The 25,055-nt window shown below is 38.7% G+C and overlaps 1 protein-coding gene across 1 annotated transcript in view; it reads left to right on the forward strand.

Moving 5' to 3' along the window:
• LOC144013617 (cadherin-4-like) overlaps window positions 1-25,055 on the forward strand; it is a 273,004-nt gene that overhangs the window by 177,648 nt on the left and 70,301 nt on the right. Inside the window, exon 5 of the mRNA XM_077512700.1 lies at window positions 10,552-10,749. Coding sequence (XP_077368826.1) covers window positions 10,552-10,749 — 198 coding nt within the window. The remainder of the gene's footprint in view (window positions 1-10,551; window positions 10,750-25,055) is intronic.

Genomic DNA, 25,055 nt, shown 5'->3' on the forward strand with positions numbered 1-25,055 from the left:
GGGAGAGTGTGATTGCCCTCAGTCATAAGCTGAAATCATCCTATGCCTTGGGTACCCCACAGGCCCTTGACATGTCCTCTTCTAATCAACTGCTGTCAGAGGACATGCAGGCAACAACTGTCGCCAAGCTTCAAATGCCCCATAAGCGTCAGCTCCCAATTCTAGCTAAGGGGCTGTTTAACTGAAATCAGTTTACTGCTGAATATGTTTACTGTTTGTGTTTGAGATGGCTAATCAGGAAGTGACCTGAAGCCCGTGCTGTTGGTGGACACAAAAAGAAGCAACTGGTTGTGTTAAAGGAAGAGTCAACCCCCCAACGAGTCTAAAAATGCATTCTGTTAAATATTGTGTTTGTGGAATATTAATTATCCATCTCAGGGGGCGGCCATTTTGCCACTTGCTGTCAAGTGAAAATGACATGCTCAGTACTCAAGTAACGGCCAATCAGCTCAGCTTGTGAACATCACATGGCTCAACTCAGTAAACAGGCGAACTCTGATTGGTTGTTACCTGAGCCCTGAGCAACTGTGATGTCGTTTTCAGGTGACAACAGGTGGCAAAATGGCCGCCCCCTGAGATGGATAAAAACGTGTGCATTTTCCTCCTTCCTCCTTCTGTTCTTCCGCAACAAGATCCTTGCGTGATACTGGCTGATTTTATACTTGCTGCCACCTGCTGGCCGATTCTTTTAAATAACATTGCAGTCAAGCCTAATCCTTCAGTCAGAAACTGTACCAGACCCTCCTGTACACTCTTGCTTGAAAAAACGCATATGACGTAAATATACGTCATATGTGACGCTTATGACATATCGATACGTCATATAATCAAAGAGTTAAGCACCCTATCAGATCAGATCATTTAAAGGGGAAGCCAACCCCCCAACAAATTATTAACTATTTGTTCTATGTAGCCCCACTAGTCTAAATACGGTATTATGGTTAATATTTTGTTAGTGAAATATGAGTTAAGCAACAAAATGCAGCAGTTTTTATCAATATCAGAAGGCGGCCATTTTGCCACTTGCTGTCGAGTGAAAATGACATCACAGTTGCTCAGGTCTGAGGTAACAATGAATCACAGCTCAGCTTCAGAAAACAGGTGAGCTGTGATTGGTCGTTGCCTGAGCCCTAAACAACTGTGATGCCATTTTCAGTCGAGAGCATGCGGTTAAATGGCCGTCCCCTGAGATGGATAAAAATGGCTGGATTTTGCTTCATAACTCATATTCCACAAATGTTTAGACTAGTGAGGTCACATATAATATATTACTGTCAAGAAATGTTTCAGGTTGACTTGTCCTTTGCAGTAAATTTCAGTATTTGTCTCATGAATAGGTCCGTTTATGAACCGAGTATACACGGTAACTACAAGACAAATACTCAATGCAAGTGTGGGAAAACAATTGTGGGGAATCAGTGAAGCTGGCTTGGTTAGGAGGGCGTTTTCCAAATACATTAACCTATTTTTGAATTAGGGATTTGACAGCTCATTCTACATTAAAGTAGAAATAAATTCTTGTTCTTGGCCCCAACAGGGGGAAATTAGGTCAATTCCTTTTCCAACAGACACGAAGGGAAGCATGTTGGGCCAACGGCCAATTAGTAGAAGTGAGCATTCCTACTGAGTCAACTAATGTAACTATCCTGAGGAGAATGTTAAGTGAGCGAGCGGGTTGTGGATTAGACATGATTCACATTGGGCCCAACATGTGCTGTATGCAGCAAGAGGAGTAACAAAAAGTGAAGCGCAGAGACAACAGAAAAATATATGTCTGTTGCACTCTGTTGAATAATAACTTCCAGATGTCTGGGTAGTGAGGGCCTGGCTGATATCAAAGCGTGCAGAATTTTTGGGAAGCAATGGCGTGGAGGGGAAGAGCCGGGCCGCTCGCCAGCTGGCGAAGGCTGAAGGCACCATTGCTGCGGGGGTTGCAACCATTCCACACTCACTAGCTCTTGTTCTTGTGTGTTTAGCAATCGAGCATAAGTGTGTGTTCTGGAATGTTCTTTCTTTTCTTTTTCTTTTTTTTTTTTGGTTATGATTTCAAATTCAAACAGCTAGATAACATATATTTGCTTCCTGTCTTTGTGTTGGTTGCTTTTCGCAGTGTTGGCGAGGCACCGCTCACCCTGTTGATGAGTACAGTTAAAACTTTGGGGAGAAAGTTTGCGCAGGACCAAAGCCCCACTTTAAGAATGTATTTCGCTAGGAAAAAAATCGAAAATTGTCGCTTGTCAAAAAAAAAAAAAAATGCTGAGTTGCTAGTAACTCTGGGAAACAAGTAGCTGTGGTGCCTGGCGACACAAACATTGAAATGGTTTATCTTTCATTATATTGTTCAAATCTAAATCTCTTTACGACAGCATACAGTTCACAATCATTATTTATTCATCAACACAGAAACATAGACAAAGTCCATCCTCTTTTGCTAACAGCATTATGCTGCGTTCTCACCAAAAGCGAGGGACGGCGATTCGGCGGCGCGTTTGCATTGTAGTCAATGGAGTTCGCGCGCAACGGAACGAAAGTGCGTGGGGTGGCGCGGAGGACGCGTTTCGCGCGTTGGGATGCGGTGCGCAGCAGCTAAAATCTGCACATTCGCGACGAAAATCCGCATATTCGTCGAAGTTCAAAAAATTGAACTTTTTTCGCGTTTCGCCTCGCGGTAGCCAATCGGCTTCGAGTACGGGCCACGTCACACACAGCGTCCTCTCTATTGTCACCCCGAGCGCAACAACCCGGCCAGCCGTGACAGAATGATGATCAAGAAAGTGCTGGTAAGTCTGTTTACTTGCTTTTGAACTGTACCGAGTTAGCAGCAGTGCTTATTATTAACGCCAAAGCTATTTTTTAGCTCAAATGCTGGCCGCCACTAAAAAAGCGAAAGTGCTATCACATACCTCAAAAAAGGAGAAAACAGTGCCACGGCTGTTTAGTCCCAGGAAAGAAGTGAAAGTAGTTGGCGGTGCTCACTTTTTGTTGACTCGCTAAAGTGCTCCACTTCCTTGTTCACCAAGGGACACGCCTCCTCCGCTCCGGTTAGCACGAAAGCACGAATGAGCAGCAACCGTTCCAAAAACACTCTACGCGTTGAAACGCTCCAGTTCGCCTTTTCGGATTTGGTGAGAACGTAGCATAAGTATAGTCAGAGATATTTACGTCATTGTTGCTACAGTCAGGGAGATTTTTTTTATTTTATTTTTTTCCATTTCCTTGAAAATACATTTTCCATCATGTCCAACAATCCTTCTCTCTCAGTTTCCAGATTCTCACTCAATGCCACTGGAATAGCTGAAACAATCAAAGGATAGTAAAATGCTGACATCATCACCTAAGGCCTTCAAGCCGGTGTCGGGGTAAGATGGGTTCGGGCTGCCAGATCGTATCGGGGTCGCCTAACCGAACACGTCACGCTACAGGATTGGCTGGAAATTATCCAGTTGACATTGGAAAGAAAGTATTAAAGTTCTAATGTACGGACTGAAATTGTAAAAAAACGTAAATAAACTTAAAAATATAAATGCAAAATATATTGAATAAATAATAAAACAGATTGAATAACTGATAAATACACAAAATAATTGTTTCAGATGTGACAAGTATTGTCAGTTTAGATTGCTAATGTGTTCCTATTATCATTAAGACTGTTTTTGTTATTGTGATTGATTTGCAAACAGCTACAAAAAGAAACCAAACTGCTGTAGTGACAAGCGCGAAGGTGCTTCTATTTTTTTTTTTTTCCACTCTTAAAAGTTTCATGCTTTTAGATTTTTCGGTTTATTTACGTTTTTACAATTTTAGTCCATAAATTTTGTTATTTTGAACAATTGTAAACGGACAATTTCCGGACAATCCTGTAGCGTGACGTCACCTGCAGGCGACCCCGATCAAATCTGGCAGCCCGATCACATCTGACACCGACACTCTGTTTATTGAATCTGAAATAGGATTGGTTCAGTTTGGTTAACTCATTCACTCCCAAAAACGTATTAAAACGTTCTAAATTAAAAGTAAGTGTCCCAAAGATGTATTTATATGTTTGTTTTGTTTGTTTTTTAATGCTAGAGCATATGGAAGGCTTTGATGGAGCCTCTCAACTGCAAAAAAGGGTTGAAGAAATGTTAGTTATTACACAAATGACCGGCAGGTGGCAACAGAGTATAAGAGATCAACCAGCACCATAAGCTCAATTACTCACAATTCTAAATAGATTGTGAATAATGATGAAACTTTGCTGGATTCTAATGCTAATTGCTACAATACAGAAACAGATAGAAATATACATTTTGTTCCTGGTGTAAGAAGAGACTTTAATCTTTCTTTAGATAGGTTCCATGTTTTTATAGCAATAGAACACAATAGTCTGTTGGCCTTGCAAAATTATTCAAATTCCAGTAAAAGAGCATGGAGTGAAGGGGATTGCGAAATGTGAAAATGGCTGGGAGTGAATGAGTTAATATCAATTGTGTCCTTTTGGCATTGGCCAAAAATCCTGAGTTTGAAGACCCTGGGAAGTTTATTGACATGATATCACAAAGAAGTTGTGATCTGATTGGACAAGGGGAAAAAAATGACAGACAAATGACTGAAAGCTGTGCAGCCAACTTGGTGTGACTGGAGATGTAAGTGCTTTTGATCATCTTTAGATAGGCCAGCAGAGAAGGTTTTGAAGGTCCTCAATGCACACCACTGTTGTTTAGATTCTTAACTCATTCACTGCCATTGACGGAAAAGACGTCAAATGATGCATTTTTTGCTGGGCTTGCAGTGAATGTGTTAAGGGGCAGCTTGAAAAAAATATGTTGAAAGGGTAAAAACCACGGCTTATAGTTGTACAGATTCCAAACTGCGTGATACGCTAGCATTTTGGAACCAATTTGCACTTTTGATCACACTTTATAATCATAGTTGTATGTCAAGTAGTGAGAACCTACGAAAATACATTTACAGTCAAGTGTATTGAATGTCTGAGGCTGCGAATTACAATAATTCTTAGAGCTGACAGCAGTTTTGTTCAATGCCAGTGCGGGCATCTGTTTCTTTGATCAGTTCCTGTAGTTGTTTAGTGTAAGAATAAAAAGTGAGAGTGCCTGTGAGCAGCAGGACTTGATCAGTCTTATACACTGGCTGGCAAAAAGACCCTGTCAGCCTCATGCAGCCCTGGTGGGCACAATACAAGTCTGTTTTTCACTAGTTGTTTTCTTTTTTTCAGTATCTCTCTGATCTCACTTGCACCTATTTGCACATGTAAGAAAGAAGGAACAGAGAGCATTACTTATTTAGGTGTGGAGAAGGGGAGGGGGGTGGTCACCTACGCTACTGACAACCCTTCTCTTCATTGCTTGATTTCCATTCCCCCAAAACACATCTTTCTACTGATACTTGTCCCGACAATCCCTTGCAGTTATCCCCAGCAAGCTTGGAACTGGCTGAAGAAAAAGAATGCATTTGTACAGACCTGGCTTGTGTCTGTCAGATCGTGGTCTGCTGACGAAGCCTGAAAACAAACAACGCTGTGCATGTTTGAGCAAACTTGTCAAACGGTAGACGAGGTGTTTGGAATGTCCGTGTGTGTGTTTGCGTGGACAGGTTCTATTTTGTGTAAAAAAAAAAAAAAAAAAACAGTGGCCGTGTGTTGCTAGAATTCATGTGCTTCTTGAAAGTGTACTTTTTTCCTCTTCCATGAAGTGAAACTCAAAACTGACATAGCAGCCTGAGTACTTTCTTGTCCTTTTTTTTTTTTTGTAGTCAAGATTTTGCCTGTAAATAGTTTTGTCATAATTGAATGACCACTTTTCTTTTCAACACCTCTCTCAAGGGGAAATTAAACGCTGCTGGAACTAAACACATTGCCTTCATCCAAGCCCCCTCATGCACCACACCTCGGACTAATCCATACCATATGGATGTTTGCTTGACACATTTGAAGCGGTCTTAAAAGCTTTTCTCTTCGGTGTCTTTTTAATGAAATAAACCTCGGAAGTGTTGTTTCTGCTGGCAGATGCAAGACAAAGCTCAGAGGGACCTTGACCAAGCAAAAATAAAAAAAACACAGAGAGCCAAGGAGAAAACATTTTTTTGTATGCTCCAGCACTCAATATTTTCCAGAAGCCATTAACTTTTACCAGGCTTTTTTTTTCTCCGAATGCATTTTTTTTTTTTAACTCTAAAATGTTCTTGTTTGCGAGTGAAATACTAAGGCAACATATTCCACACAAGTAGTATAGAGAGAAAAATAAGAAAACATAAAACATGTCTTCTTTATATGTAAATGTGTGGTTGTGAAGTTTGTTTGTTTGTTTTTTTTGTTTTGTTTTTTTGTTTTTTTTGTTTTTTTTATATCTCTCAAATTTACAACAGCAAATTTACTGGTACTTTGACAGAAACACCCACACACTCAGACAATTCATTGTGTTTTCTCTTCTATTACTGCTCTTCTAAATACAGTATAATGGAAATGTATTATAAAATGTAATGTATTCCTGATCATCGAGTAGGACATGATATATTATGCTAAATTCTTGATGGAAAAAACTAATCAAATAAAGGTGAATAATAAATAGGACATAAAAAGTATGAGCAATACTAATGTGGGCTGGTGCTTCAAATGCAGTACCAATGTTGATAATATCTATTTACATGGAAAGAGTTGTGCTTCCTCAGCAAATTGTAAATGCCTTCGTTTGATTGCTTAGCAATATATTCAGTCGCTTGATTTCAGATTGGAGTCAAACACAATGCCAAAATACATCATTGTACTATGCGTACCTCACCATGGATAGTATTTTAATTAATTTATTTCAACCCTTTTTTTTTCAGAATGATAGATACTACCAATGTTTGATGTTAAGTTTGCAAAGGTCTACCATTTTCAGCTACTTCAGAATAAAAAAAAACAAAAATTTTGACTTATTTTCTTAGTTCCCTGTTCCATTTTCATATTGTCTTTAAAGCTTTGCTTTTAGCCTTTTATTCTGTTTTTTTTTTCTAGCTTTTAATATTTTTTAATTGGTTGTCATTTAATTTTTAGCTCCAGTGTTTCCTCATGGGGGTGGCTGGTCTACTCCTGCATATGGGGCAGTCGTCTCTGTGCCCCTCCATGATTTTTTTTCTTGTTTTTTTCTTTTTTTCTTGGGTGGTGGTGGTGGGGGGAGGGGGGGTATGATTATGGGGATGTTGTGGGTGAGGGATGGGTTTTCTTTTTATTGTGTTATGGATGTTTTACTGTTCTTCGGCACCTTGAGTTTCATTTTAAGGTATGAAAGATGCACGTACTATCCAAATAAAGATTGATGGATGGATGGATGGATGGATGGATGGATGGATGGATTGATGGAATGATTGATTGATTGATTGATTGATTGATTGACTATGTCACCGTGAAATATGTAACTTGTGGACGGTCCCTACGCAAATATCGAACATCCGACCAACTTTTACTCTTTTTTTTTTTTTTTTTTTTTTTTCTTTGACAGAGCAGCGAGTCAGCTCGCTGTCCATCTAAGAAATGTTGCTAAATGTTTGAAAACTACGACCAATCGTCACCAAAATTCATACGCAAATCCCTTTGCATCTCCACTTCAACTTGTCGAAATATAGAAGCAGTTGGCAAAATACTTTTGATTTTGGGGCGGTGATAATGGATTTTACTCATGGGAGCTCAAATTTACTCAGTCCAACTAAACTCTACAGAGTGCTTTCACGGCAGCTGCAGCTGTAACGATGTCAATAAAATCCAAGATATGGTGCAATTCATCTTTATATTTTTACAGGTTGAAGTGGGCTATATTGGAGTTGTGCATATGTAGTTTGGTGACGATTGCGACTGGTTTTGGGTAGGGGTGTGAATTTCCTAGTACCTGACGATTCGATTCGTATCACGATTCACAGGTCACGATTCGATTCGATGCCAATTAATCCCGATACGAATTTAAGTCGATTGTTGCGATTTTTTTCATTCAAATTTAGAAAATACTAATCAGTAAACTTGTAGAGTGTAAGATTTGTATGAAAATGTATTATTTATTTATCTGAAACTTTAGTCTTATACAGGTTGTAATCTGTTTCATGTTTGAACAGCATTAAAACAAAATATTAAGGCTTAATGTTCCGTTCATATAACATTCTTCCATGCTTGAGGTGTGAATCCTAACCCGAAGTCAGACGTTTTGTTTAATATTTTTCCATTAAAAATGGAAGTTTAAAAATCGATTCAGCCGCCTATTGAATCGATTCGAGAATTGCGCGATGTAGTATCGCGATATATTGCCGAATCGATTTTTTTTTTAACACCCCTAGTTTTGGGACACTTTGTGACAAATTGATGAGGACAAAGCAGGAAACAATTATAACGTTCTCTTCAATGACAAGCAGAAACAAGTAGTCTATTGTGCTGAAAATAGTCACACATTAAAAAAAAAATAATAAATAAAAAAAAACTTAAATCACTGCTGGGTTTTTCAGTGGAGGTGAATTTTAGTGCTGACATAATTTTTACATGCACACGTTACTTAGGCGCAAATGTTCAGCCCATTCAACCATTTCAGAAGAGAGAATAATCCTGTGAAAAGGATAAAAAAAAAAAAAAAAGCAGGGGGCCAGGACAATATCCACATTTGTGGATGTGTGCCACGACAATCACAAAAACCTTCCGCATTCTCCTGTCTGTTAAAAAGTTTAAGATCACCAATAAAATTTGATTGGGTAGCATAAAATAAGAGGCTAGTCTCTCGTGTAAAATATGTGGCTGCATCTTGCTAAAGGAATATGTAAAATCAGCAAATAAAAGCAAAATGCATCGAAAAATGACTAGCTCTTCTTCCTCTCCGATTTAAAAATGTTTGGTTGCATACGAAAGCAGAGAACACTCGCTTGTTCATTAGTTTGGCAAATGTCTGAGACAACAAAAGTGTTTAATACCTGGCAAATCTCAGTATACTCCTGCTGTTTTTTTGTTTTGTTTTGTTTTTTTATACGTCATCAGCCATACACATGGCAGTGCTACAGGAATCCTGTTATTGAAACAAGCTGTCAGGGAGAAAAACAAGATCACTGCAAGAGAAGGGCATGGGGGAGCATGTGAGCAAGGGATAGCTCAGGGGAGAGTGATTGAGATAGAGAGCACAAGTGATGCCCTGCTTCAGCAATGATGGTTGTGCCTGGATTCTTGACATGTTTGTCTTTCCGTCCCCGTATCCCTGTATGTTGATAAAATAGCAAGCTGATACAACCTTTGGATCATCATGTCTATTGTAGCCCTTGAGCATGTGTTGCGTCATTCAGCACTCAAACCAATAACCCAATACAACGTTACAAGTGACGATCTACTTGAACATACTGTAACAAAATCACTTCAACTTAAGGTTAACAATTAAAGTTCTGCAACCATAAATATTAACTCAACTCAACATTATTTATAAAGCGCTTTAAGAACAGGCATTGTTGTATGCAAAGTGCTGTACAAAAACACAAATATCGGTTGTGCAGTAAAGAATAAGGTAACAAAACAAGAACAACAAACATTTTGAAGTCCGTATACAAGTTGTTGTTTTTTTTTTTTTTTTTACTACAAGTAAATCCATTTTACACCGGTAAATTAATAAGAAGTAGGCAAGTGAATAAAGAAATAAATAATTCATACACACCACAAAACACCAAGAACAAGTCTCATGGTGTGCCAAAAGCCAAATAATACAGATGTGTTTTAAGACGTGTTTTAAAATAGGATAAAGAGGGGGATTGCCTCATAGTTAGTGGAAGGTCGTTCCAAAGGGAGGGACCGGCAACAGCAAAGGCTCGATCTCCTCTAAGCCTCCGCTTAGCCCTCGGTACCTCCAATTGAGTCTGGTCTGCTGACCTGAGGCACCGGGCAGGTGTGTAGGGGTGCAAGAGCTCGGCGAGATAAGGTGGGGCAAGACCATTGAGAGATTTGCAAACAAATAGAAGAATATTAAAGTGTATTCTAAATTTCACGAGCAGCCAGTGAAGCGAGGCCAGGGTAGGGGTTATGTGTTCCCTCTTACGGGCACCAGTAAGGAGACGGAGCAGCAGCATTTTGGACAAGCTGGAGACGCTGGAGGGAGGACTGGCTGATCCCAAAATAAAGTGCATTACAGTAATCCAGCCGAGGTGTAATAAAGGCATGGATTACCATTTCTAAGTGCTGCTGAGATAGGAGATTTTTGACCTTAGCCAGCTGTTTAAAATGAAAAAAGCTGGATTTGACAACAGCGGCAATTTTCTGGTCCAGTTTAAAGTCACTGTCCATCTTGACACTCTGCAACCGTTCTTTGCAGTTGAGAGGCTGCATCAAAGCCTTCTGTATGCTCTAGCATAAAAAAATAATAATAATTAAAAAAAAACGTATAAATACGTGTTTGGGACACTTAGAACATTAAAAAACGTATTTACACGTTATTGGGAGCAAATGAGTTAAAAGTTCGCAAAGAAATGAAAGGGACATTTTTCTAAATGATATATTGTAAATCATATATTGCATTACATTGAGCTACTTGGCATCAACAAATCATGCTTTTTGGTGTCTCAAAGGTCACAACAAAAGAGGGGAAGGTTGCTGAGAGGAAAGAGAAGAAGGAAGCCTTCCAAGCACCGCCTCCTGTCATCATGTTCTCGGGGACGAGCCGGAACACCTCCAAGGGGCTCCGAAGGCAAAAGCGAGACTGGGTGATCCCGCCAATCAATGTTGCTGAAAATTCTCGAGGACCGTTCCCTCAGATGCTCGTCAGCGTAAGTGTGATTTATTGTATAATGACAACTAAGATGTCTCTCGACTCAATAACTGATTGGGGTGTACAGTAAAGCAGTGATGGGTTTGCGGGGGAAATGCTTTGAATCCAACATTCATCCAGATGGTTTTGCTGTCCCCCTGATGCAATTAAAGCCACAAAAGCGTAAGCTGTTTGAAATCACTCTGATAAGTTCAACCACACATAGAGCAGACTTCAAAGTAGCGACAAACATCACCTGTGAAGGATTCTGTGTTTGCAATGAAAGAAATTGTTATTTCTGCTTTGTTAAGCTTTCATAGTTTCCTTTATCAGGTGTTTTCAGAAGGCTTTACTGAGTTTTATTTTTATACCACCATTCCAACATAACAAATGGCCTTCTCATAAATGCATTCAGAAATAAAAGCCAATGGTCATTCATCTAGTAGCCGATCATATTTAGTTTTAAACAATAATTCATTTCAATCAGCAGGCAGCACTGCCTATTTCTAACAAATTGTGGAGCTGTTGCGAGGGCCAGCGAAGGTAAATAAATAAAACTGGAAAGAAAATGGATCCAAATATGCTGTGTTTTGCGAGTTTAAGATTCAGAGGTTCTGTCTGAGAGATTGCACCATTTGTCTTTCTCATAGTGATCTCCAAGCGTGTGGTATAGTTCTTCAAAAAGATACCATTCTGAGAGAGGGCTGCTTCTTCCCCCATCTCTCACTTTGCTTTTTCTTGGTATATTTCTAAAATATGCTGTCATCAGTTTTTCCCTCACTCTGAAGAAAAACCTCCCACTTCATCTCTTTAGTCCCTAAATCGTGCAAAAGATGCCTCATATGCTGTCTTTATGTTTTTTTTCTCCTTTGGAATATATTCTTTGTTTTTCAAGAAGAGTTTTATCCAGCCAGCAGGGAAAAGCAGCATGAAGGGATTTTTTTTTTCTGTCCCAACACTGTGAAATGAGAAAACAAAAAAACAAAAATGACAATGTACATCAAAAAGAGAAGTGTTTTTTTTTTTTTTTTGTTTGTTTTTTGTTTTTTTTTAATAAGAGCATCTGCCCCATGACTGTATGGTGTCATGAATGGGCAGAGATTGTCAGTAACTGGCTGTAAAGATAAGTCAGTTTGAAGAGGAATTGAGACGTTTGAGCATGTTTTTTTTTTGTTTTTTGTTTTTTTTAAAACTTTATAAAGTGCAGCTTTCATGCAAACGTCCACTCGATGCTGTAAATGGGGCCATCGGGGCCTGGTGAGAATAAGGGGCAAGTGATGCATTTTCAAGCCTCTATCTTTAATGATGACTGGAGGGCAGCCAGGGCCATATTGAAAACAAGAAGCTTTAAAACAAGGAGACGGCTCTGGAAGTGGATGATATTGGCATAATTTTACTTCCCTTATTGTTTGTTTGCTCCACTTTGTTACTCCGTTTGAGAATTAAGGCTGAAGTGTATCTGGTTTTCCTCTCCAACTAGCAAGAAGTCTTAAACAATCCATTCTATTTATTATGCAAATAGTGAGACCTAGTTGTGCGTCTTTTTGTATCTCATCTTCTCCTCTGCCTACCTTCAATTCTGCCATCCCTCAGTGGTCGATGTGCCATGTGCTGCCTGCCCTAATGGCCTGTGAAGTCGCTCTCTTCCCTAATGGGCCGTTCTGTCATCCAGCGCAGCGTTGAGTGACATGCAGACAGCCGCCCTCGCACCACTTCTCCTTCTCCTCTTCATCCCGCCTCGGCCCAGTTGCCGTCACTTGGGCAGGCATAGTGACAGTAGCTCTCACCTACATCTCTGCAGCAGCACCACTTTGATCAGGTCGGCAAAGGATGAGTCACGTGTCAGGACCTCACTGGCTGGCCTGCAAACGACTCAGACTTTGTGTCGTCTTGAAAGTCTTGCAAAAAGATGAGATTGTGTCAGAATTCAAAAAGATATTAGTTTTTTGTTTTTTTTTCCCATTCATAGTATAGCTGGAATTCTTGCCCTGGCATTTCAGCATTTTCCAAATTACATCATTATGAAGTGAACATGATCATTTCTGCTTTTACAGTATGCTTTTTTTTTTTTTTTGCATCTTTTGACATCCTGTATTTTGTTTTTCACTTCAAATTCTTAATTAATGAAATCAAGCACATTTCCCTTCAAAAGCATGGAACCGTTATGGTTTATTAATTTATTTTTGCTGGATAGTGAAAATATTTGCCTTCAACAAAAGATACCGTATTTTCCGCATTATAAGGCGCACCTTCAATGAATGACATATTTAAAAACCTTTTCCATATATAAGTCGCAACGCATTATAAGGCGCACCTTCAATGAATGACATATTTAAAAACTTTTTCCATATATAAGGCACTACAGTAGAGGCTAGTGTTACGTTATGCATCCATTAGATGGTGCTGCGCTAAAGGGAATGTCAACAAAACAGTCAGATAGGTCAGTGAAACTTTATTAATAGATTACAAACCAGCTTTCTGGCAACTCCATTCACTCCCAAAATTAATAAACAGCTGTTTTATTATTTTCTCTGAGGTAAAGTATTAGTATTATCTAGCGATCCAAGATGGCGGGATTTTCTGCGCATGCGCGTCACCGATCGTGCAGGATCACCGAATGGCGTCTTGACAGCGAGACCTGTTGCGGCTCAATATTGATCCATATATAAGGCACACTGGATTATAAGGCGCATGCTCAGCTTTTTAAAAAATTGAAGGCTTTTAGGTGCGCCTTATAGTGCGGAAAATACACTAATTATGATATAAGCGATCAACATTTGAGCTTTTTATTTTATTTTTTTAATTAAAGTTTTTTTCATCTGCCTCTAATACACATCTTCTTAGAGAAAAACACATTTTGTTTGAGCCCATCTGTTTTTTTTAAGTAAGCAAAAGTCATTTTGTGTGAAAAGAAGCTATTGTAAAGCTGAGAAGAGATGTACAGTTTTGGTCACAATAACAATCATTGAATGTCCTAATTGTGGTCACAAATGTGAACCAAATTAAGGTCAATAGATCATCAACAAAATCTTTCTTTTGACACCCTTGTTCCCTTAATTTCCCATTAGAAAACAGCCAGGGAAAAAAAAATGTAGCTGCAAAACATTTTCATCAAGGTGTTCGATGGAGTAGAAATAAATGATTGTCCAGAAAAAACACTTTTATTGTGCCATTAATTTTTAGCGTTTGTTGGGCATGGGTTTGCCTGTCACAATGGGCAGGGGCAAGTGAGGTTTTACCTTGGAATCTGAATTTAATCAGTGTGCTAAGTAAACCATGTGTAAACTCAATTTTACTTGCCCTATACTTTCTCATTTTCTCCCAATCTGTTTGTAATTGTTCACACAATGAATAATGTTTTTCCTCAGAACTCCTCTCTCTTCTTTTCTACTCTAATAATGAAATTGTTGTTAATCCGCTTCTTACTAATTGTCTTTCAGTTTAAGGGAGAAGGTATTTATTTTCAGAGTCGAAATTGGCTTCAATGTTAGGTGAACCTGGTGAACTAGATAAACACAAGGACTGCAGAACATTGCCCTCTAGAAATAAATTAATACTTTTCTCAAGCTTTAATTCACGTTCACCTGTCGAATTTTGGCTAATTTCTGACAATGTGTACATAATCTAGTTGTAACTGATGTGATATTATTTATGTGTAATGTGTTGTGGGATGTTATGTTGTTGTTTTTTCTATTTGATTGGGCAAATATTATACCCACCAACTCTCCTAGTAGCCTATACACTGTATTTGCATTTGATGTATCATTGGTAGCCATAGTACTGTTTTTTTTTTTAAGCATACTGTGTAAAAGGCGGGAAAAAAGGAATAATTTGTTTTGGAGTGCTGGAAGGCTTTTTGCTTTATGGCATAGTTTGCTTCCCATGTTGTTCTTCTGTATAGTGGCTTCTAGTAATGGAAAACGACATTTATTCTTTGAATAGTACACACATTAATAGCAGCAGGTTGTTTTTAATGATTGGTCTTAAAGACTGGGTACCTGCAAGCCTTTTTGGCCTACAAATTAAAAGGCCCAGAAACCTATGATAATGAATAATTAAACACATTGCATTGGTTATTTGTCTTTGGCATGTTAAAGCTTTAGAAAGTATGTTAAATAAGTCTGCAAAGCACACTGAACAAAATTGTGACTCCTGTATTAGATAGGGTGCGGGTTGCAATGCGTCGGTTAATGTTTATTGTGCTTGTGGCAGCACCTGTGCTCCAGTTTCCATATCTCTCTCCATGGAGTGCATCGAGAAAATCATTTTTCAGAGCAAAAATGAGAGAACTTTCCCCTCCCTAAGGTGTCCTCTGCTCGTTTTTACCAGTGATTAATGGCTGCTGTGCTTCACTGGCAGACACAGCGACAACAAAAACAGCTGAAAGACAGACAGTGACAATCTAAAAAGACAAAAGGCACGTCGAATGTAAAGTACACACTGGTTATGTTTTTAAATGGTTGTGGTTATTGGCCAGCATTCATTAAAATAAACTTCAATTTATTGTAAATTTTAGGTTTATTGTTTATCTGTCTCTCGCCATGATAGATGAGGAAGATGCCATTTCTGAGTATATGAAAGTCACACAGCTGTCATGCGATCTGAAGCTGCATTTTAATTGGCTGTTGCTGCATCCAGTAAATTTCCTCTTTTATATTAAGCAATTTAGTAATGATTCATTTGTTGTTCAATGAATGAATGCCTTGAAATTAACCGAAACATTATCTTTAATGCTGCTTACTAGTGTTTAGCAAAGCCTTCCAATAGCCATTCTATGGAAGGGAAAAAAAGATCTACAACCTAATTTTGAATCTCATATGATACCTATAAATCATGTAATAAGTGTAACCTGCTTCTCACCAAAAGCCAGCTGGGAAGTTTGTAAGAGGACAAATGGATGGATGTCTGAATATTCTGAGAATAATGCTATGCTGTTAAATTTTGTCCTATGATGTGGGGAATTTGGTTAGCGAACCTTCCTCACAGTCAGTGGTTCCAGGTTTGAACAAGCCCTTTTTGTGTCAGGTTTGCATTTTGTTCTGACTTTGCTCTTGGCTTGAAACGTTAATTTCCTGTCTTTACCCCTTCTTAAAGAATATACAGTCAAACCTCGGTTTTCGAACGCTTCTGTTCTCGACCAAATCGGTTTTCGGCCAGAACATTCGAGAATTTTACGTCTCAGAACTCGTCCAAAAAAAAAATCGGCTCTCGAACTGAAAAAAGCCGAGCGTACCTGAACGCGACTCACTCGCCGAGTGTAGAAAAGGCTACAAAGCTGTCTATTCCTTAAGTCTGATATGTTCAATTTTAACTGCGCAACTGAGACGAATCCTAATTTGCATAATTTGTAGTCTGTTCGTTGGAAAGCGAGTTCACGTGACACAACTTACCCTCGCGTTCGAGCGTGTGGCCGCTTGAACAGAATCAGACTTCGCCAGCAGCGATAGCAGCAGGAAGTCTGGCACTAGCGTGTGCGTCAATGACTGGTGGGGTCCTGTTGTCCTTATTTCTTGTCTGTAACCTTCTTGCCAGAATCAGCTATAGCTTGTTCCTTCTAAAATGTTCATTACGAATGTTTGCGCGGTGTTTTCTCAACCGCACGTTACCACATAGCACTCGTAAGTTGAGTTGCGCTGCTAAACCCGAAACCGGAAGTGTCACCATTTAGTTTCACAGTAAGAGCGCATACCGGAAGTGATGTTCTAAATGACGCTAGCTTAACTGCGCTTATTTAATTTGCTTTCTTTGTTAATGTGAGTGCCTTAACTTACGTTTATACATTTACTTTTTGGGCTATTTTCTGTCTTTCTTTAGGAAACCACACACTCACACTCACACGCATACAGACACAAACAACTTAAACCAAAAGCTGCAAACAATGAACATATGTATGAAGATTGAAGAAATACTATAAGTGCATTTTTTTAAATCATTTTAGATAGGATAAAATAGGATTAAAATAAAACAGTGTCTATTTCTACCCTTTTCTATTTATGGTAAACAGTATATGGTGCAATTATGGTGTAAAATAGTAAAAAAAAAAAAACTTAGAAAAAGTTTTTTTTAGACTTGGAACGGATTAAAATTATTTACACTAATTATAATGGGAAAAATTGTTTCGGATTTCGAACAATTCGGTTTTGGAACAGCCTTCTGGAACGGATTATGTTCGAAAACCGAGGTTTGACTGTATATATTTTTAATTTTATAAATTTTTTTTCCCCCAAATGCTAAAAATATGGTATGTGTGTCAGCCAAACAAAACCAAACAGCAGAAAGAGAGAAAGCATGCCAGAGTGAATATAGGAGTGAATTTGAACCTTGTCTTTGTTTGTGTTGGTTCTCAACAACTTCCAAAAGAGAAATGCTTTTCCCAGTCTCCACCTTAGGGTCTATTGAGCCCACTTGGAGTCTGCTCATCAGACCGCCGGCCAACACCGACGTTGTAACTGCCCCCTTCATCTTTTTCCATCTCCCTCCTGCAGAGACATACTCTCGTACACACAGAAAGCCGCGAGCAAACAGAGAATAAGAATGCACAGGCAGAGAGTGTAATTACTTGTACTAGACAAGCAGCAAACAAAGGATCATGTGCTTCATTGTTGCCTTTGTATAGGTGCTTATTTTGGAGGTTTTGTTTGGTCGCAGTCCAGCTTTATCCCTGAACAAAGAGAATGCAAGAAAGCAAAACTATACACTTTTTTTGTTTCTCCTTTTGAGTCCATGGGAGAAACCGCAGGATGGTGAAAGTAGTTGAAGATCACAGAGCAATGAGGAGCTAGTTCACTGTGAAAACGGCACTTTTTTGTGGAACGGCACAGAGCTACACAAAATCTTTCTGAAACATGTGCTGCCAGTGACTATATGTAATGTTGTAAAGGCCGATTATAAAAAATTGGCTACATGTCTAACTGCTTGTCTGATGTTTCGAACAAACAAAATGCGTAATCTGCGCATCATCTACACATGTGCCAATAGATTTCAGCACTGCCACCTGCTGGCAGCGACGCATTTCTTTCTGGACTTAGCCGTGCACGGAGTTATTTTTTACCAATCAGAAAGACTAAATATGTCACACACATTCATTAAATAGACAGTTGAAAGTCAGCATGTGCAGTTAATGTGTGAGAAAATATGTTGTGGATTTAAAACCGTAATGTATTTTGTGCGAGGGGATGCGCCAATAACTATCTGCATCAATTAGTCATAATGTGTGCATAGTTGGTTAAGGCACATAATGCTCTATGACTCTCAAGCCGGCCTTCCTTTCTCACCCATGTATTATTTTTATCACTATTATTATTAGTGTTGTTCCGATACCGATACTGGTATCGACAGAGGTGCCGATACAGCATTAAAACAGTGGTATCGGTATCGGTGACTACTCACAAGTAACATGCCGATACCATTAATTCCAACGCTAATCTAGGATTTTGGATGCTGCATCTTGTGTCTTGCTGATGCACGACATTCACTGGTATGTGTCATATTCACTGCATGCCGATCTAAGATATCCTATTGGCTCTTGAATGCTCTGAACCAATGGCAGGACAGCTTTTTGATGTTGAGGAAAAAAACCTTAAATATCGGTATGGTATCGGTATCGGCCGATACTGCAAAGCTGGGTATCGGTATCGGGAGCCAAAAAACGTTATCGGAACAACACTAATTATTATTATTATTATTATTATTATTATTATTATTATTATTATTATTGTCTGCGATTGGCTGGCAACCAGTCAAGGGTGTCCCCCGCCTACTGCCCAAAGCCAGCTGAGATAGGCGCCAGCACCCCCCGCGACCCTTGTAAGGAGTAAGCAGTCGAGAAAATGGATGGATGGATATTATTATGATTTTGATGATGAACTCATTGAATGGGAAAGTCAACCTAAACATTGCTTCACAATACAAATGCCTTATGTGACTTCACTAGTCTAAACATGACATTCTGATTAATATTACACTTGTGAAATATGAGTTATGCATCTCAGGGGGCAGCCATTTTGCCACTTGCTGTCGACAGAAGATGACATCACAGTTGCCCAGGACTCTGGCAATGTTCCAATCAACCATTGACAGCTCACCTGTTTTCTGAAGATGAGCTGTGATTGGTTGTTACCTGGCACCTGAGCAACATTGATGTCGTGGCAAAATGGCTGCCCCCTGAGATGGATAAAAACGGCTAGATTTTGCTGCTTATCATATTCCACTAATACAATTTTGATCAGAATACCGTATTTAGACTAGACTAGACCATATTTAGACATTACTGGAAATCAATTTAAAGCATGGACCACAGAAATAAAACGGAAAATAAATGAATGTAAATCATTAATAGGTTGCTGTTTTGTTAGTCTGTACTTGCAGGGGAGGGGAGACCTCATGCACGTTCCTGGGCCCGACTCTTACAAACGTCATGTCTCAATTCGTTGCCAGGAGGCCTCTCCCTTCAGCAAAAAAATAAAAATAATAACAGCCAATGACACGAGGTAGCTGCCACATTTTCTCAAGATAGTGTCGTTTCAGTGCGCTCCACACTGATCTGGTTAGCCTGGACAGCGTGAAACTCCCCAGTCAAGTCAACAAGGTGGTAAACAACAGCACATCTTTAATGCTCCCTCATTACTCGCTGCTTTTTCTTCCCCTTCCTCCCACACTGTAGCGTTCCCGTGTAGCACATAGACAGTTATGGGTCAAAACAGGAAGTTTTTTTTTTTCTTTTTCTTTAGACAAACCCAGTCATCATGAGAACTGTTTAAATCAACAACTAGTTTATTTAAGCATATAACAAACAAAATGTTAACATTAGCTTGCAGCGTTAATGTATTCTAATTATTATTGATATGAACAAAGACTAAAAGGACATTCAATTAGCATTCAAGTAACAAAATATACAAAAATTGTGAAAACAAAAGTAAAAACAAAGTAAAAAGTATTTCTCCTATTCATACACAAGCATTTTACACCAATACCCACTCAACACACCCAAAAATAATATAAATACAATATTAAAGTTTTCAATCTCATTTTTCATGAGCTGAATTCAAAAGATCTATAAATCAGATTCTGAGCCCCACTGATGTGGTGGATGTAATCATATTTCATTTTTAAATATGACATTCATCAATCTCTCTGAATCGTTGTAAAAATCAATTAATTGATTTTTTTTTTTAAATATATATAATATAAAATAAATATGTTTTTAAAACCACCTCTCCACTGCGTCGCAACTATCGGTGGTGGGGGTTGTCACACACAGACGCATAATCGCCAACTTTCGTCAACCGCAATTGGAGACCTTCTTGGAGTTCTGGCCTGAGATTTAGTCAGCCAGGCTAAGGAGCCAGCCAGGCTCCTAACGTGGGAAATTGAGGTAGCCCGACAATGTTCCAAGTAGCCTGACACTTTGATAAGAAATATGGTCATTTTTTCAAGTTGTATCGTCACAAAACGGGTATATTCACTAAGAATGCGCTGCGTCCGCTAAGAGCGTGAAATATTGACCACAACTGCACCCGAAGTCTGCTTCTAATTAACCACCTATTCACTAAGGATATTGCTCTAATCATAATGCGGCTCAAACACGCTCACATTCTGACAGCTGGGAGCAAAATTGCACCTGATTTACCACACATAACAATGGATTTGCGCCAAGAACATGGTAGTATAGTAACAGTTGCAAGAAAGATGATTATCAGAAAGCGAGTTTGGACCGAGAGGTGCAGAAGCGTTTTCCTCATTTAGCGCCATTAAGCTGTACAGAGCAGAGAGTGTCATGACTGTGTTTTGTTTGTGGCTAGTGTCTGATTTTAACTGATGCTCATGACTGTGTTTTGTTTGGGTCAAATGTCTGATTTGAGCAATCAGCATGTAACCAGCAACTAGTTTCAACTAGTCAGAAGCTATGTGATGTCTGAAGCTATATGATGTCAGGCATGTCATGTTAATCTCTTTATCTGATGCAATCGGCATGTACCTAGGTGATGTCAGGAATCTTTAATCTCTTTATCTGGTCAGAAGCCAATCAGTTTTACCAGTTCGCAGCGAATCAGATAAAGCCATGTCAGTTCTGTTTCAGCGACCTATCAGGGTTAGCCACATGTCTGGCCGCAGCCAATCAGATCCATTCGCTTACTATATAAGTCTGACAGAGAAGTGTGTTGGTGCCGAGTTATTAATCTGGCCACCTCTTCATCTGTTCCTCTGAGCACCTCTACAGCTCAAGTTAGCTCCACGTCTCTTGATTCTTGATACATTCTCGTTGTTTCTGGTCTCGTCGTGAGTGATTTCCGCGTATATTGTTGTGCGAATAAAGTGTTAAAATCTTATTTGTGTCTGCGTTTTTGGGGTCCAATTCATTCCAGAGCCTAACAGAGAGGACGGCGACAACGTCATTCATTCATAAAGTACAAATTATTAGTGCGATAATTTGTTAAAAATATATTTTCAGAGGTTGACGTGGGCATACACTATGCATCTGGCACGTAAAAATGATGGTAAAATTTTTCATTGGTAGCTATATTTTAGTGATCATGTACTCCAATCTCCTCATGCTCCTCCGTTGGCAGGCTTCTTGCCAATATGAAGTCATTTCTTGAGAATTTGTTCTGCGGGGATGTGAGTCTTGTAAAGTGCGTGAGAAGAAAAAGACTTCGGTCCACTCGGGTGTCGAACGCAAACAGCCATGTCAGCATTTTATTTGTTTTGCTTAATAACACATGTTGGCTGGTTAAAGCTCTTTGTTTGACTTTGTCTCCTGGAGTATTCACTTTCTATATTTCCGTTCCAAACCCCTGATGTGAGTTTTCCTCCAGCTCAAACAACCACCGTTTGGCTAAATATACAGTGTGATATTGATACGCTGATGGATTTAAGCAGCGTTGGATTCCTGTCTGCTCACCGCGTTGTTCCAGACTGAAATATCTCCACATCTATCATCAGTATGATGATTTGAACAGGCCCAACTTTCGTGGTTCCCAGGGAATTCTTCTGAGAAAAATGATGAGGTTAGGTTTTAGCTGTGTGTCCATATTTGGTTAAATGGTATGCTTTTGAAGATAACGCTGATGTTCACCAAGGCTATAGCGTCTCATGCTAAATGGAGCTGTTCCCAAATGTAATTGTGTAAAACGATTGGCTATTGTGCAGTAAAGTAAAAGTACATTTAAAATACATTCATTTGCATTGTATTTAGGTAAATCATTGTAATTATTTGTTGTCAACATAAGCAAGGCAAGGCAAGTTTATTTGTATAGCACATTTCATACATAGGGATGTAACGATATCCAAACATCACGATACGATATTATCACGATATGAAGGTCACGATACAATAATTATCACGATATTGTAGGGGCGTTGGCGATATTTACAAAAGGTCACAATATTGTTAAAAAAAAGTGCTCATACTAAAAAAAAAAAAAAGCACAAGATTGTTCTTCTGTACATAACAGCAATGCATATAAACCACCTACAATCCTTAATAACAATATTGAGGCACTTCACACATTGATCGCCTCACAAGCAAATTAGGTTCCCCTTCATCTGACAATTAGCATAGATTTTAAACATAGAAGGCCAAAACATCCCTAATGAAAATTAAATTGCACTAATAAAATAGCCACTAGAGGGTGCTAGATCTGCACAAATGGAAACCAACCTGACTTTTGTAATAGATGTGTTCCTTTTAAATATTGTGAACATGACGACAACGATATTGTGGTAGTTTTAATAACACGATATCACGATATTGCCCTTATCGTGACATCCCTATTCATACACAAGGCAACTCAATGTGCTTTACACAAGGAAAGACAACACATAAGCATCAACAAACAGTAGTTAACATTCAGAGGGAGAAAAATAAATAAAAATAAGGTTACAAAATTTACTAAAAAGAACATACAATAGCAATCATAAAACATTATTCAACAAACTTTGAAACATTTAGCATAAGAAAGTTTATAATAATAATTAAAAAGGAAACAAACAAAAAAAAACTTAACTAAAGCTGTTTAAAAGTCCTTAATCGAAGGTACAAGAAAAAAGTTATTAACCTGGATTTAAAAGCATTTACACTCGGGGCTGACTTCACTTCTGTTGGCAGCCTATTCCATCTGTGTACAGCATAATAGCTAAATGCAGCTTCACCATGTTTGCTTCGGACTCTGGGTTCCACTAGTTGGCCCAAGTCTGTCGATCTCAGAGCCCTGCTGGGTTTGTACTCACTCAGCATTTCTTGGATATATTCAGGACCCAAACCATTTAGTGATTTATAGACGAGGAGCAGAACTTTGAACTCTATTCTACAGCTGACTGGGAGTGATATGTTCTGATCTCTTTGTTTTGGTCAGAAAAAAAAACGTCCTTGTGACCTTTGGCTTTCCCGTCAATGATCGCCACATCAAGTCTCTTACATGATTTATTTGGCACAGTTTTTACCCTTGATAGTTTTTGCCGTTTCCTGACGTAAACCTCCAATTTAGCCAAGCTTGGAAGCGGCAGTGACGGGGTGTTGGGACATTGACCATGAATGGAACATGTGCTATATACGCATGAAAGGCAGTGGCACGTACCATTTTATAATGTCAATACAACAAATCAACAATTTTCTATGAAGATTATCATTGTTAAATGGAAGCTTATGCATCCAACCTTATATGAGCAAAATTCAATTATAAGGGAAAAAAGGTACTCGAAAACATCTGTTCTGAGATGAAGGTTGATAACCAGGCATCAGTGCAGACGATGAGAGTGCTTTACATTGTTACACTGGCTAATGGGGTCTTTGTGACGGAAGAACATGTTCCTTTCTGTCGTGTTTGACGGGTCTGCTCATGAATGAAACATTTGACCACGAAAGCAATTTGACCATCTTTTGAATAGCGTGACACTATTAGAGGGGAGGTGAGTGCACTAGGTCACATTAATATCTTACTCAAAGAGGTATTTTTGACATGTAAATAATTCATAGTCTGGAGACATAGAAATGACCTTAAAACTGGTTTGATTTTTGTTCAATGTTATTTCAATGAAAGATGGGGGCTTGTGGTTGGCACATCTGCCTCGCAGTTCTGTGGTTTGGGTTAGTGATAGACCGATATGGTTTTTTCAAGGCCGATACCGATACAGATTATTAGTAGTCAAGGAGGCCAATAACCTATATTTCAAGCCGATATTCTTTGCAGTAAAATAGAAAAAAAAAAGAAAAATCCTTTTTAACTATATTAACAGATTTGTTTCAAAAATTATAACGAAATTTGAAGTGAGCTTCCAGGGTTACTATTAATAATAAAAATTATTGATAATAATAAAAGAATAATAAATCATTATATTATTTTTTATTATGTATTTTTTATTTTAATGTATTAATTATAAAATAAAAATGAAAAAGCTCAGTGAGATTACCAGCTTTATCGGCCTTCAGATTCCAAAAATAGCCGATGCCGATATTTGTCAAAATGCCAGATATCGGCACCGATAATCGGCCTGGCCGATAATCGGTCTATCCCTAGTTTGGGTTCAAATCTACAATTGAATCTTCTGGAGTTTGCAGGCGCTTCTACTTCTACTCCTGCTGCGTTCCAAATACAGTATGCTCGAATAATTGGAAGACTCAAAATGTCCCGCGGGTGTGTTTTGTGAATGATCTTTGTTATACGTATGTGCCTTGTGATTGGCTGGTGACCGATCCCTGGTGTCGGCTGTAGTTCACCCATGATCCTAATGAGGACAAGTGCTATAGAGATAGAAATGTGTGACAGATGTTTTTCATTTCTGAGAGGCAATCCATAGATAACAGGAAGGAAGAATCTTTGCAACTGGCAGATCATTAACAAAGAAATAAGTGGGTACATTTCCCTCAGAAATGTGCAAAATGCAAATTATGCAATAGCAAAAAACAAAAAAAGAGACAAAAATTTACCTCTCAAATACCACAAAAAAAAAAGCTTTTATGTTCATATGATGTGTTTTTTTGACACGCGTGGAGGCATATCACAAAAGTGCAATGGAAACACATTTTTCGCATTTCCACTAGTCATGTGACCCTGACCAGTCACGTGTATGGGAAGGCACATGACTAGCATCTCCTTATCTCTTGCGATAATATTTCACGAGATTTTTTTTTATAATTATTACGAGATGTCATGAGACGGGATGTTGCAAGAAGCCAAACAGTCAATAGTGGATACACCTACAAGTATTAATTGTAGAAATATTACTTTTATTTTGAGAAAAACTGTAATGGAACCCATCTATTGACCGTAGAACATCTTTTCCAGGATGCCGGTCAACCTGTGATTTGTTCAACTTTTCCATAATATA

This window comes from Festucalex cinctus, chromosome 2, assembly GCF_051991245.1.
Source record: "Festucalex cinctus isolate MCC-2025b chromosome 2, RoL_Fcin_1.0, whole genome shotgun sequence".
NCBI lineage: Eukaryota > Metazoa > Chordata > Actinopteri > Syngnathiformes > Syngnathidae > Festucalex > Festucalex cinctus.